Source organism: Drosophila bipectinata, chromosome 2R (genome assembly GCF_030179905.1).
Source record: "Drosophila bipectinata strain 14024-0381.07 chromosome 2R, DbipHiC1v2, whole genome shotgun sequence".
Lineage (NCBI taxonomy): Eukaryota > Metazoa > Arthropoda > Insecta > Diptera > Drosophilidae > Drosophila > Drosophila bipectinata.
In genome coordinates, this window is record NC_091737.1 from 4,921,613 (window position 1) to 4,937,675 (window position 16,063).

The 16,063-nt window shown below is 36.4% G+C and overlaps 1 protein-coding gene across 14 annotated transcripts in view; it reads right to left on the reverse strand.

The window, feature by feature from the left end:
* Positions 1 to 16,063, reverse strand: part of LOC108124158 (transcriptional regulator ATRX homolog) — a 289,518-nt gene that overhangs the window by 182,197 nt on the left and 91,258 nt on the right. For all 14 annotated transcript variants that reach the window (XM_070278796.1, XM_070278795.1, XM_070278802.1 and 11 more), the window contains 2 exons: positions 12,469 to 12,662; positions 12,282 to 12,419 (listed from right to left, as the gene is read on the reverse strand). In XM_070278796.1, coding sequence (XP_070134897.1) covers positions 12,282 to 12,419; positions 12,469 to 12,662 — 332 coding nt within the window. The remainder of the gene's footprint in view (positions 1 to 12,281; positions 12,420 to 12,468; positions 12,663 to 16,063) is intronic.

Consider the following 16,063-nt stretch of genomic DNA (forward strand, 5'->3'; position numbering starts at 1 on the left):
TTTTTCCACTTCGGTATCGCGGGTTGAAAAGTAAGAGTAGAAGCCGTTTCTTTGGTTCACTGAACTTCTACGCTCGTTCTTTTGGTCGTTGCTCAATGAGCTCATTGCGTGGTACGTATTTTTTTTTTTTCAACAATGCACTAGTTTTGGTTTAGCACATTACAACTGTTATAAAAAAAGCTTGTCTGTCGCTTTTAATAAATTGTATTTCAGTGTCTTTTCGCTTATATTGGCGAAAATATAAGCGAAGTGAAGTTTTCCCGGAGCTCGGACAAAGCACGTCCGCTCAGTTCGGTAGTTCGATTACGATTGACCACATTTCTACCACATGAATGCATTTTTTCTCTAATCTTCTCAGTATTCGCGGATCTATTCCCGTGCCTAGAATCGAACCCTTTGCAAAGTGTATTTTAATTGAAAAAAATTAAAAGTGTGCAATACAGTTAAGAGAAGACACCTCAGAACAACGCCCTGAGCTAATATATATGTGAGAACAAAACTGTGGAATATATTATACCCGGTACTCATATCTTCCACCCATACTTTAATTAACCTTTAAAGTTTGAGATTTAACGGTTAGATTCTTAGCAACAAAATTTTGCTTACTCCCCTACTACCCCATTCGTGCCTACTACAGTTTCAGTAGGGAAGCAGATTAAAAAGTGTATAACTTTTCTAAACCTTTTCCGATTTTTCTGGATTTTGATTTGTAGGTTTGGAATCAAAACATTTTCCAAAAAACATTAATGGCGGTAGGCGTGGGCGTAGCAAAACCTTGTATAGGAAAAAGTATGTACATATATGGGTATATCTCCTAAAAAAAAGATCGATATGGCTTAAATATTTTTTGATATATATTTACTTTAGAAATAGTTTGCCTCAAAGGCAAACAAAGGTTATTATACATATGTACATTCACACGACTACAATATACCCTTGTACTCTATAAGTACCTGATATAAAAACAATCTATTTACATTTAATATATCTCTTTTGGAGATCTTTGTGGTGACCTCGTTTCAGTCTTCTGGGTCCCCTTATACCTGCAATTCTGCGTTCTCTTAGTATTCTCTCTTATTACCGCTTTGTATTATGTTGTTGTATAAATCTTGGTTTTGGGCACCACAGATTTATAAATGTTCTTATTTATGGCCCATTCTTCCAATTTATGAAGATATTTTCGCAGCGCATTTAAAGCCGTGAAAATGCATTTGTTTCTTGCCAGAATGGCAGTGTTATCTACAAAAGTTGACATTATTGAACTCTGGTTATTTCTATTCGCAGGCATGTCGTGTGTGAATAATGTAAGGAGTAGTGGGGACAAGACTCTACCTTGAGGGAGTCCTGCTCGGATTTTTTTGGTATTGGACTCAGCGCCTTCTAGAACCACTGTGAACGATGTCTGTTCCAAAGTTGAGGTAGAGGAAGAGCCTTCTGTTTATATTTAGAAGCTCAGCGTGCCATATCGATGGCTTGCTTTATATCGAGGTACGCAGCCACTACATAATCCCTGGCCTTAAATCCTTTCAGGATAAAGTTTACCACCCTGTTTAGTTGTTCAGGCATTTCGTGTGATTTACGGAAACGAAAGTGAAAGGGAGGTACGCTGTTCTTGATTTCCCTTATGTCTAATTAGGGTTTAGTCATTTAGTCGCACAGCCATTGAATAAGCTGATTGGACTATACGAATATAGGCTTTTTGGGCTTTCAGCGGCTTTAGGGACCATGCATATTCTCGCTTTTTTCCGTTGCTTAGGAAAGTATTTAAGCCTCAACATGGCATTACAAATAAGCCCCAAGAAGAGAAAATATTTTAAAGGCAGCGGCTTTAAAGGGTAATTGTCAAGTCCATCACCTCCTGGGGCTTTCTTGGCACCTTTAGCACCTTAATGTGGATTGAGACCTCATTCCTCCACAGCGAATGGTTTGTTGAACCATCCCATGAGATTCCCTTCATTTAGAGATGCCTTTTGCAGGAGCACCATAATTCAGCAGTTTTGCCACTCAGTTGGGAATCCTCCGATAAATCCTGTAAAGGATTCCCTTCCCTTTTTTGACAAAAATGTCTTTGTATCCTCCTATTTAGTATAAGCAAGGAGTGAACTTTATTAAAGACAATGGTTTTTGCATCCTCTGAATAACTTGGCGATTGGATTTCTAGGTTGAGATCCATTATCCCCTCATCATGTACATGATGCTCAGCTCATTGGAATGGATACCATTGAAGAGAAAAAAAATCTATGGCCCTTGGAACGAAGCTTTGTGCAACGGGGTAATGTGTAAGATAGGTAGTCGCAAAAATTTGCGTTGGCGAATTTTGGACAGCTTCTAAGAGACAAAGGGCTCTCGCTTCTTCTTACCCCAGGGTCTATTTTTTGCTTTAAAATATCCTCCGATTAAAAAAGAGTCTCCTTAGCTATTTAATAATTAATTATTTATAATGCAGAGACTTTAATTTCACCTTTGTTAGTGGTAAATTTGATAGCGGCCATTAGTATTAACTGGATAGGCAAACTGCCTTATGTTGAAAGTGTGAGAGTTCCTGTTTTACAAGGATCGCAGCACCCCTATGTGATTATTACTAGAGTAGTCAGATGTATGAAGGTGATTATTATCAGGTCGAGATTTTGTTGGTTAGGAATTCAATTCTTCTGTGTGCGCAGTAGTTCCTCGATCATTCCAAAATCCAAGGCCTAAAATGTGGGTGTTTATACTTTAGAATTCATGAATTTTAAGCATAGTTTTTACCTGGTTTTGTGTCTTGCATTTCTTTAAACATGGCTTGGAGGGCATTCACATGGGTTTTGAAAGCAACTTCAACCTTGCTACTTGTTGGATTGTGTATTTGTGTGTCCGAGATTTGTTGGTCTTGGGGGGTTTACTATTTGCAAATTAGTGCGAAGAGCATCAGCATAGGAGAGATTTTTCCGTACAATAGTCGCAGGGACCACTGATCAACCTTCCACCTCTTCTTTGTCCACTAATTCAAAGAACTAATATTGTCACTACACTTACCGCTCAGAAAAATAGATTACCCCACAACAATATCAGATACCCAATAAAGTTTTCAGGATAAACGACACTTTCAAATTTCTTTCTCCAATAGGCATACATCGATACATTTTCGATCAAAATTGGCGTAGGCTTTTTTAGTTTGGGACTTATGTTGGTCATCTCTTGGTCGGTTAGTTCCTCAGCCAGAGCAGGCTGACTAAGCAGATAAGTTAAAGGTTCTTTCTCATTTTCTATTAATTCAAATCGGTTCGTTGAAGTTGGTATTTCCTTATAGAATTAGAAGATCGATTAACGGGTTTAAGAGGAAGTCTTTTGGAACTGAGTTTGCAGCTTCTTTTTTAAAAGAACCATCTGCCATTTTGGCGTAATTGGAGGAGTTTAAAGTGAATCATACCTATTCTCTTTATTCTTAAATATGTACTACATGCGGCAGTTGATTTTTTGGCTTGGCTGATGTGCAAAGTAAAACGAGTTCAAACAAAGCTAGGAACAAGCATTCTTTTTTAATTTTAAATCTATTTATATTAAATTTTTATTCTTTTAATGTGTTTTCCTAAATTTATAATCCAATAAAAAAAAAACAACATTTTAAAATGACCTTAGCATTGCCTCAGTTCGTAGTAGAACCCTCTGTAAAAATGTCTATAAGTGCGGCTTCTACGGAATTTTAGCAGTCCGCGTCGTGGAACACGCTCTCAAATGTTTTCATTTTTTGCGTCGTGGAACCCGCTGTAAAAATGAAAACATTTAAGAGCGGGTTCCACGACTGGCTGGCAGATGAGAGAGGGAAAGAGAGAATTCTTTTTTTAGATCGTTCTATTTTTGGAACGATGAAAGTTTGAAACGTTAAAATCGAACCAATGTGAGAGCAAATAGATCAGAAATATCTTCTACAACCTTACTCTTCAGCTCTGTTTTTGGTATGGATTCTAGAGCTTACTTTAAAACTAATATTAAATATCATTAGATCAGCTTCGAGGGTAGCCTAGATGGATAAGGCGCGCTCCTTATTCTTAGGGTTCTGGGTTCGATTTAATTAGCGGGTGGTTGTTCCAATTTTGAAAAAGTTTTAGTTTAATAATTATTTTTTTATTTACTTTTATTTTTTTATTAATATTTTTTTTTTACTTTTCATGTTTACTTTATTATTATTATTTTCAATTGCATTATTTTCAATTGCATTTCCATTTAAAAATAAGTGACGGACGTGTTGGATGAAATTTTATTAGCCGGACTTAATGAAAAATTAAACAATTTTACAATTGTAAAATTAAAGAAAAATATTACAATTAAAGAAATATAAAAAATAATAATTATAAAAGAAAGAAAAAGTTCAAAGTCCTTACGAGGATGAGGTTTGCCACAGCTGGATGGCCCTTGGTCTCTTTATGAAATGAATGTCAGGCACGAGCTTATATGCCACTTTTGTGGTCGTTTCCTTTAATCTTGTCCGTATAAACGCGTGAATCTCAGAGAATATAGGACATAGGCTATTGGATTTGATATGAAGACTCGACGGTTGAAACGTCGAGTTGCAAATTTTCTTATAAAAAATTGAAGTTCATATGTTTTTAAAACCCTTCCTGATTATCTATAAAGTATATATACTCTTGATCAGGATCACCTCCTGAGTTAATAAAGGCTTGTCCGTCTGTATGCTTTTCTGTCTGTTGTACGCCAACTATTCTATATCTTATTTCTGCCATATAACTGATTGATAGGAAAGGCTATACCTATGGTGTTTTAAGAGTTAGAAATTTTGCATGAGTGCTATTTTTGGCAAAATAATACGACATAACACATTTCATAGGAATCGACCGACTATATCGAATAGCTGACATGTAACTGAACGATCGGAAATGACCCAACTTTTGTGTTTTTGAAGATAGAAAGCTGGAACTTAGTACAGATTCTATTTTTGGCCCTACCTAGTTGATCCTACCTACCAAATTTCAAATAAGGATCGGCCGACTATATCTTATAGTTGCCATATAACTATATCCGACTATATCCGATCCCGGCTGTTCCGACTTATATACGGCGTGTAAAGCAAAGAAGGGTGTGTGCAAAGTTTCAAGTCGATAGCTTTAAAACTGAGAGACTAGTTCGCGTAGAAACAGACAGACAGACAGACGGACATGCTCATATAAACTCAGGAGGTTATCCTGAACAAGAATATATATACTTTATAGGGTCGGAGATGTCTCCTTCACTGCGTTACACACTTTTGGACAAAATTTTACTACCCTCTGCAAGGGTATAAACATGAAAGGAAAGTTAACTTTTGGTGAAGCCCTTGCTGTTAAGGTCAAATATACATCGTAATTATTGGCCGATCGTTAAGAAATTTGATCGTTTGGAAAAATCAAAAACTTAGGAAAGTCCTAACCTTCTATTTTCAAAACACACAAATATTTCAGTTATATGGGAGCTATAAGTTATAATGGGCGGATCCTTGGTATTTGGTTATTTGGTAGGTGGGAGTGTCCAAAAATATGGGATTTCCGATTAATCAGTTACATGACAGCTGTAGGATATAGTTGGATGACTTATATACCGACTTATATACTGTCGGTACTAGTTCTCGGAAAAGCAGACTTCATAAATACTTTGGGGGTCGAAGGACTCCTTAACTGCGTTGCAAACTTTTCACCAAAAATTAAATACCCTCTGCAGGAGTATAACAAGAAAGAAAATCTAACTTCGGGCGGAGCCGTTGTTAATATCCAAAATTCATAAACTTTGGTCTTAAAAAGTCTGAAAAATGTCATGCAAGTATATGTCACCAATTCCTATCGGGATAAAAGATTAAAATTTTTTAATTTTTTCGCTAGGGAGTGGTAATGTAAATTTCCATGTAAATTTCTTGTATTTTTTTCCAATCTGAGTATGGGGTGGCGAAAAAACCCCGTCAAAAGCTGTTTTTTACCTATTTGTCCATCGCTTTGCCTTTTTTCACTCCCATGGCTGAAAAAAGTTGTTATCGATCTGTGTCCTAGGCTTGTTCAAAAAAAATGTGAAACGAAAAAATATATTCCTTCAATCATTATGTTTAAAATATTTTAATGCCAAACTATTTCTAAAGTTAATATATATCTAAAAAACAAATTTCATCCAAATCGTTAGATTTTGGAGAAATTATAGTTTTTTGGAGAAGATATTTATATATACCCATACAAACGGGGTAAAATTTTAAACACGTGGATTTCAAAGACTATAAGGGTTAGAACTAGATTTGGAACTTGGTATCGTATAAAAATCGCGGAGATGAGAAACCATCAAAATTTTTTTACGCCCCCTTTCTCCCTCAAAACAGAAATGTGGTGTTAGCGCCAGTTTGTTAACATTTTTGGAAAATGTTTTGAAGCCAAACTGTTCCAATGGCTTAAATACACCTACAAATCGAAAAGCCAAATCGGATAATCGAAAAGCGGATAATTTTTGCCGGCAGTATATAAATTGGAACGACCGGAATCGGCCGACTATATCCTATAGCTGCCATATAACTGATTGATCGAAAATGGAATAACTTCGGTGTTTTTAGATTTAGAGAGTTCATTTATTAAAAGAGAGCTATTTTTGGCAAAATAATACGACATGCTAAATTTTGTAAGGATCGGCCGACTGCCATATAACTAAACGATCGGAAATGACCCAACTTTCGTGTTTTTGAAGATAGAAAGCTGAAACTTACTACAAATTACTCTATTACACTTACTCTATTTTTGATCAGTTGATCCCACGTACCGAATTTCATAACGATCGGCGGACTATATCTTATAGCTGTCATATAACTGAACGATCGGAAATGGTTTTTGGTAGATTTTTTATTGTAATTAATTGGTTTAATTATGATATTCTCATAAGGATCGGAAAACTATATCCGATGTTTGCGATATATATCCAGTTTATATTTTCCTTTTTCCTGGTCGCTGTTATATGGCACTTTCCTATTTGCCCAGCCGGAGTCTTTTGCTGCCGCCGAAGAAGTGACCGGGCTTACGATCGGTATTCGTAAACTTTGATTCTCCGCGCCTGCCGCTGCTTGTTAACACTTTTCCTAGATTATCGCTTTTATAACATCGATACTGACTCGAGCCCCTAGGGTTGGGCTTAATCTTAATAAAACTATGAACTAGTAGGCTCTTATATAATAAATATTAATATTATAAATTGCTAAGGCTGATGCGATGCGATAATATATAAACTAGTAGACTACTAGTAGATCGTGCTGTTGTATTCTTTGATTTAATTACCGTTGATTTTCAAGTCTCCCGTGTTTGAAAGCTCAGGTGGTAATTTTATTTATGTATAGTTTAATTTATTTAATATATTAATACCCCGCTTATTTAAAATAACTTTTCTGGGTGGTTTATATAAATTGTTGATCTCTCCTTTTTAGTTCCCACTTCAGTTAAGCGGGAACGCTACTTTTTTTTAACACAAGTTATTAACTAAGCCAATGAAGCCCGCTTCTCGCAAAGCTCTCACTCTGCCACTTTCTCGCTTTGCTCATCTTTTCTCGCACGCACTCTGATATCAGCGTGATACTGGGAAAACTACCTGCTAGTGGACTTACGGCTAATTGCGGTTAATGTAATGTTTTCTTAAGGGGGTGGTATGGGATAAAATTTAAAAAAAAAATTGTTAAATCGAATGTACAACTATGGAAGAATATTGTCTCATTTCAGCTCATTCAGAGTTAAACTGACTGAGATATGACGTCAAACACCGAGCCCCTTCGAAGAATTGACTCCCAGCCAACGGTCCCAATTTATTTATTTTTTGCTTCTATATTACAGGCACAAAATGCCGAATTTTTAGGGCTAAAAACAAACTTTTACCTTTACCTACAGTTGAAAAAACGAAAATTTTCTTTTAAAAGGGCAACGTTGTTTGGTAGGTATACTTCTAAAGAACTAATTTTTTTTGTATCCCATGTGTTTCAGATGATTCTACGACCTTATATCCGGGACACCGCAATGTGCGCAATGAATTCCGTTGAGTGCCTACTTTCAAGTGTCTGCTACTTCATTGATTTTCGACATTTTGTTTTGTAGAAATTCGAAAAAACATTTGAAATGTTACTGAAAGCGGATAATTTTTGCCGGCAGTATATAAATTGGAACGACCGGAATCGGCCGACTATATCCTATAGCTGCCATATAACTGATTGATCGAAAATGGAATAACTTCGGTGTTTTTAGATTTAGAGAGTTCATTTATTAAAAGAGAGCTATTTTTGGCAAAATAATACGACATGCTAAATTTTGTAAGGATCGGCCGACTGCCATATAACTAAACGATCGGAAATGACCCAACTTTCGTGTTTTTGAAGATAGAAAGCTGAAACTTACTACAAATTACTCTATTACACTTACTCTATTTTTGATCAGTTGATCCCACGTACCGAATTTCATAACGATCGGCGGACTATATCTTATAGCTGTCATATAACTGAACGATCGGAAATGGTTTTTGGTAGATTTTTTATTGTAATTAATTGGTTTAATTATGATATTCTCATAAGGATCGGAAAACTATATCCGATGTTTGCGATATATATCCAGTTTATATTTTCCTTTTTCCTGGTCGCTGTTATATGGCACTTTCCTATTTGCCCAGCCGGAGTCTTTTGCTGCCGCCGAAGAAGTGACCGGGCTTACGATCGGTATTCGTAAACTTTGATTCTCCGCGCCTGCCGCTGCTTGTTAACACTTTTCCTAGATTATCGCTTTTATAACATCGATACTGACTCGAGCCCCTAGGGTTGGGCTTAATCTTAATAAAACTATGAACTAGTAGGCTCTTATATAATAAATATTAATATTATAAATTGCTAAGGCTGATGCGATGCGATAATATATAAACTAGTAGACTACTAGTAGATCGTGCTGTTGTATTCTTTGATTTAATTACCGTTGATTTTCAAGTCTCCCGTGTTTGAAAGCTCAGGTGGTAATTTTATTTATGTATAGTTTAATTTATTTAATATATTAATACCCCGCTTATTTAAAATAACTTTTCTGGGTGGTTTATATAAATTGTTGATCTCTCCTTTTTAGTTCCCACTTCAGTTAAGCGGGAACGCTACTTTTTTTTAACACAAGTTATTAACTAAGCCAATGAAGCCCGCTTCTCGCAAAGCTCTCACTCTGCCATTTTCTCGCTTTGCTCATCTTTTCTCGCACGCACTCTGATATCAGCGTGATGCTGGGAAAACTACCTGCTAGTGGACTTACGGCTAATTGCGGTTAATGTAATGTTTTCTTAAGGGGGTGGTATGAGATAAAATTTAAAAAAAAAATTGTTAAATCGAATGTACAACTATGGAAGAATATTGTCTCATTTCATCTCATTCAGAGTTAAACTGACTGAGATATGACGTCAAACACCGAGCCCCTTCGAAGAATTGACTCCCAGCCAACGGTCCCAATTTATTTATTTTTTGCTTCTATATTACAGGCACAAAATGCCGAATTTTTAGGGCTAAAAACAAACTTTTACCTTTACCTACAGTTGAAAAAACGAAAATTTTCTTTTAAAAGGGCAACGTTGTTTGGTAGGTATACTTCTAAAGAACTAATTTTTTTTGTATCCCATGTGTTTCAGATGATTCTACGACCTTATATCCGGGACACCGCAATGTGCGCAATGAATTCCGTTGAGTGCCTACTTTCAAGTGTCTGCTACTTCATTGATTTTCGACATTTTGTTTTGTAGAAATTCGAAAAAACATTTGAAATGTTACTGAATAATATGATAATAAAACTATTCAAAAACATTCAGTAGTTTTTTCCAAAAAAAAAAATCTTCAAAAACTCTTTTTTTGCCCGTTCCCATACACCCATGCAAGCTAAATGATCACCTAAACAACCCCTTCCTGTTAAGAGAGTTGGTAGAAAAATGGCCGAGACATTAGAAACTGACTTGGGGTATGCACCCGAAAGACCCTAGCGCCCAATCGCCGAAGCAGCATCCACAGTGACATCATCAATACTCGAGATACTCCAGGTCCCGCAACGAATACACCCATGTCCAGAATAGCATATAAGCTCACGGCATCTCGGGATACAATCCATCAACGTATAACGCTTCGCAAAGATAAGTTACCCATTACATCGTATGCAACAGTGCACTCCATCCTATCACCGAATGCGAGGTATTTAAAAAGATACCTTACGAAAAAAAGCAGGAAATTGTTCGAGAAAACAGGATTTGCTTTCAATGCTTAGAGATACATGTTAACAGATGCTTCTCAACTGGGGATCTGTGTGACAACAAGAGAACCGATTGGATAAACAAAAAAGCAAACGCTGGACATAAAGGAGTTAACTAGTATATACACTCAACAATGCAACAGTCAAAAAGAAATGCACTGATGCTGAACCAATGGTGCTAATTGGAACATATAATTAGAAGCTAGACGTTCCACGGAAAATAAGAGAAATAAGGTGGACATGCCAGGCTGGAGAGTGCAAGGATCAAAAAAAAGTCAATGCAACTGGATTGAAATTGACAAGTTCGTTAAGAATAGTTCAACGTAGAATCCGATACAACACGGACACTTCGCTCTAACGATGATGAAAAAGCTTTCAAAATTATGCAGGAAACGTACGTAAAAATCAACGGACGGTACGAAATTAGCCTTCTTTGGCGACGAGCTGTTGGACAATGAGAATCTTTACCACAACCATATTGGGTACCTGAAAACTTTCATAGCTCATAACCGGAACAAACCAAATAAGATTTGACGGGTTTGGGATGCTGCAGCTAGATCTCCGGCACATCCACTGTCTGACGTTTTGATAGCATTTAGAATCGGCACGATAGCAGTATGCGGAGATATAGCAGAGATGTTCCACCAGCGCTTCCTGTGGATCGTCGAGCGAACACAAAGCCCAACAGTGTACGTAAGAAATGACGTTTGGAAATCTTGCCCTTGTATAGCTCATTACGTCCGGGATAAAAATGCGGAGGACTACAAGATTTAGTATCCAAGAGCCTACCAAGCCATCACCCAAGCTCATTACCCCCGCCACGATCAGAAGACACTAAGAGAACGCCATACGTTTCCAGAGACACACCCCAGGAGAAGGAGAATAAATAAATAAAATTGTTCTTCGACCGGTCTATTGGCCTAGAGTTCGTCCTTGCGACGATAACTTATCCAGCGGACCCCCAAGGTGGTCGCATATTTTTTATATGGCGCAGTGAAAAACTCCTCTGGCTGCGGCAAAGGACTTACGCTGCTGAGAGGTTCGTGCTTCTAATCAGCGCTCTCTGGCGATGTGCTACTTGAGGGTGTGGACATTTCTTAGCAATGTATCCTTCGTGTGAGCTTCCTCGTTGTATGCCTCGTCGTTGCTTCTTCCTATGCTTCTTCGTTGCTCCGTTGTTGTCTTTTTCGTCGTATTCTTCGCCGTAATCTCATGCGTAGTTTTTGGAGTTACTGTTCAAAAATCCGGTTGCGGTTTTCCTTTCCACGTTTTATGCTCTTCTACGTTGCTTTTCGTCCCTGCTTTCTGCGTCGTTGATTTATTCCTGCTTCTTAAATTTTTTCTCTCTCATGTTCCTGCTTTTATTTTTGAAATTCCCTATGATCGAGTAATGGGTCTTTAGGCCATGATAAGTAACTCGGAAAATGGCTCCTTTGGTGGTAATAATTATTCCTATTTTGTCCGTGCTCGGGCGGTTCTCAGTCTGAGGTGACGATTTTCGCTGATAGCCGAGAATGAGGGCGAACGGACTCATAGATCCTGCTAGAGGATCTAGAGGCAAGGAGTCTTTAGCTCGCTGACGCGGGAGTTTCCGCTCCTGCCCCTGCGGTCACCTTTTAACTCTATTCCTAGCCTAACGTGCCTATCGACAGCAAGTCGAACCCTCAGGATTGGTTATTAAAAAAATTTGTTTTTCTATTTCAAAAAGAAATGTTTGGTTTATTTTACAAATAAAAAATTAATTTCAAAAGTTTATATTTTTAAGAGGAAAAAGCTATTTGTTTCATTCATAGTTTCATGGGGAAAAAATGTCGGGGCATACTGGATCTGGATCTGATCGTCAGTAATTTGTTCATCTAAGCTCCCGCTTTGTCGTTACTAGGCTACTCCTCTTTGTCTTTCGTTTGAACAAACTTATATTTTATTTTTGTTTTTCATTTGATATATTAACTTTCTTTGTTAATCTAAATAACATTATAAAGAAATTATGTATTAAGCCTACGGCATAACAAAACATTCATAACATTGAATAAAAAAAATACTTACATTCCTTAAGATTATTTTGAATTGGTGTTCCAGTTAATATAATACGCTTTCTGGTTTTTATTTTTGCCACCGCAAGACTTATTGCTGATCTGCTGTTTTTAATAATATGTCCTTCATCACAGATAACAATGTCTGCGCCTGTAAATATCTATAAATAATTAATTAAAAAAAAAAATTTGTTATTTACCTGGATTTAACAAATATTTTTTTACTGCATCTCTAATGCTCTCCAATTTGGAATAAGTGGAACATCCTTTATATTTGTATGAATGGTAAAACACAAGAGTACGGAAAGCCTCATATCCTAATAACAAGCAACCAGCTTTTTCATGTGTAGATAGAGACCATTCCTCTAAAATACGTAGCTTATCAACAACATCGCTAAAATTAAAGATATCGCATTACAATATTAACATTTAAGGAAAATGAGAATGTTCAAATAGATAAAATCGTAGCCGATGTTATTATATCTGTTCAAGCATTGAACACTATTTTTTATAGAAATTCTTAAGTTAGAGTTTCAAGGGATCGGACCCATGAAATACGAGTCAAACAGCATAATCTAAAACCGATCCCCTGCAGCCTAACATAAATAACACGAACATAAGCATCATAAATAACACAAACATAAGCGTATCCGCACTTGAGAAAGGGTCGCATAGCATGTCAACGTTGATAAGTTTAAACACATAGGTTTAAGATTCTCATGTATCGTACTTACATATAAGAGAACTTTACCGAATAAAAACAGTTTCCATAAGGAGCTTATTGGAGTACGACCTTCATTTTGGGGTTCCTTTTAACAATATTTTTATATTTTGTGGGTAACATAGTGTTTAATGAAGCATGCGTGGTTGAGTGGGTAAAAGGTGCGACTCCCAACGCTTGCTTCAACTCGGATGCGAGGATTTAAATAATAGCGACACTTCTTTTATTCTATTGCAGAGGGTATTATAATTTTTTCAAAAGTGTGCAACGCAGTGAAGTAGACATCTCCGACCCTATAAAGTATATATATTCTTGATCAGGATCACCTCCAGAGTTGATATGAGCATCCGTCTGTCCATCTGTCTGTTTCTACGCAAACTATCATTGTCTCTCAGTTTTAAGTCTATCGACTTGAAACTTTGCACACACCCTTCTTTCCTTTGTACACAGTATATAAGTCGGAACGACCGGGATCGGCCGACTATATCCTATAGCTGTTATATAACTGATTGATCGGAAATGGTATAACTTTTTAGAGTTTTTTGTGTTAGAGAGTTCCAAATTTTACACTTGAGCTACTTTTGCAAAATACATGCCAAATACGACATGCCAAATTTCATAACGATAGGCCGACTATGTCCTATAGCTGCCATATAACTGAACAATCGGAAATGTCCCAACTTTAGTGTTTTTAAAGATAGAAAGTTGAAATTTTGTAGAGATTCTATTTTTGGTTAGTTGATTCGACCTTTTGGTAGGTTTCATTTTTCATTTCGGCCAATCATAACTTATAGCTGCTATATAACTGAACGATCGGAAATGGTATTTGGTGAAAATACCAACTTTTGTATTTTTGAAGATAGAAGCTTGAGGCTTTTTTTAAGATTTTGTATTGTAATAAATGTGTTATATTATTATATTCTCATAATGATCGGCCCACTAAATCTGATTTTGGCGATATATATCCGGTTTAAACTGCAAGGGTATATCAACTTTAGCTCCGCCCGAAGTTAGCTTTCCTTTCTTGTTATACACTTGCAGAGGGTATTATAATTTTGGTCAAAAGTGTGCAACGCAGTGAAGGAGACATCTCCGACCCTATAAAGTATATATATTCTTGATCAGGATCACCTCCTGAGTTGATATAAGCATGTCCGTCTGTCCGTCTGTCTGTCCGTCTGTCTGTTTCTACGCGAACTAGTCTCTCAGTTTTAAAGCTATCGTCTTGAAACTTTGCACACACCCTTCTTTCCTTTGCACGCAGTATATAAGTCGGAACGGCCCGGATCGGCCGACTATATCCTATAGCTGCCATATAACTGATTGATCGGAAATGGTATAACTTTGGTGTTTTTAGAGTTAGAGAGTTCAAATTTGACATGAGAGCTATTTTTGGCAAAACATTACGTCATGCCAAATTTCATAAGGATCGGCCGACTATATCCTATAGTTGCCCTCTGCAAGGGTATAATAATAAATTAAAGAATACAAGATTATTATAAACATATTTATTTCACAGCTATGAACCAGTCGACTTAATAAGAATCGCCTTTGAAAATGAAAACAAAAATTTAAAATAAAAGCGAAAAAATTATTATAACTGATTGAAAAAAATTAATATAAAGTGTAGACAATCACAAAAGACGAACACAAAGACGCATTAGATACACAAAAGACGAAAAAAGGGCTCCGCTGGTATAATTTTGCCTTGAAAAAACTAAGAAGTTATGTTAGTATATTAACGATTATAAACACCACCGCAACTTTCCGCACCTAACTTTAACAATTTAAGATTCTAAAAACTCTGACAAAGATAAAAAACTATAATTCAATGGAGGAATCGTGGGGGAACATAATTAAAACTTTAGGTAAAAAAATTTAAGACACACAAAAAAAGTACAAAGAAATAGGTTTCACAAAACATTTATTTCACAAAATACACAAATCTAGTTTGTTTTTATTAATATCATAATTTAAAATAAATACCTTGAGCTTCAAAATTCATTTTTAATTATTTTAATATAAGCACTTGAACAGTTGCAACACCGATTTGAAGTGAGAGTTTGCATCGAAATATTTTTCAAGAGCTCCGATGCGCTGCAGAAATGAACACGTGTTCTAGCTTTTAATGTTTTTTCTAGAATATACCATTAGGTTTCCAGCGAAAACTGGTTTGCAAACTTGAAGATTGGTCATTTTATAATCAAACTGTGTAAATTAAGTTTAAATGTTTTCTAATCAGATTTTTTGACTTTTGGCCTATCGGCGGAACCACAGTGCACTGCTTCAAAGTTTAACCCTTTAGTACTAGGAGTACTGAGGAGTTCACAAGGGAACTTTATATTAAATGTATTACTAGAGCAAAATACATTTTTCTCTGTCTCTTTCTAATTTTTCTACTTTTTCGGTTTGGCAGGGGGTACATATGGAGTGGGAACCGCGCGCAAAGCTTGGACATGATACACTCCATGACAACGATCATTTCTGTCAACGCCCATAGAAGATAAATTTCTTTATAAAGCTTAATGAGAACGAATCCAACAATGCAAATCTATAAGTGTTGAGCACGTATCTGTTAAGCAGCACATGAGAGTAGATGTGAATTCCTGTTGTTTAACAATAAAACTGGAACAGAAAGTAGAACACCCCAGTATTTTTTTTTACATCGGGTTCGGTTTGAGAAAAAATGTATATAGTGATATAGTGGGTCAATCGAATAACGACGTAAACCTAAATCCTCGTTCACTTATTCTACTTAAGAACAGTAGGCTTTGAACCTAAAGCATCGTTTTATTGTTTGTTAAAAAAAAAAATAAAAAAGAAAAATTTTAAATTTTTCCAAACACCAAACAAATAAAAAATTATTCTTATTTACATAATCTTGCGGCCATTCTCGGGCAAAACCAACACAATGGGCTGGCAAGACCCCTCCAGTTCCATCAAAATCAAGCCGCCTTCGAAAAAGAAGGCCTATTCTAATTTTGAAGATGACGATTCCAGCGACTCCAAGCATGGAGAAATGAAGCGGAAGCCTGCTAAAAAACCCATCATGGAAGACGAAGCAACCACCAGCG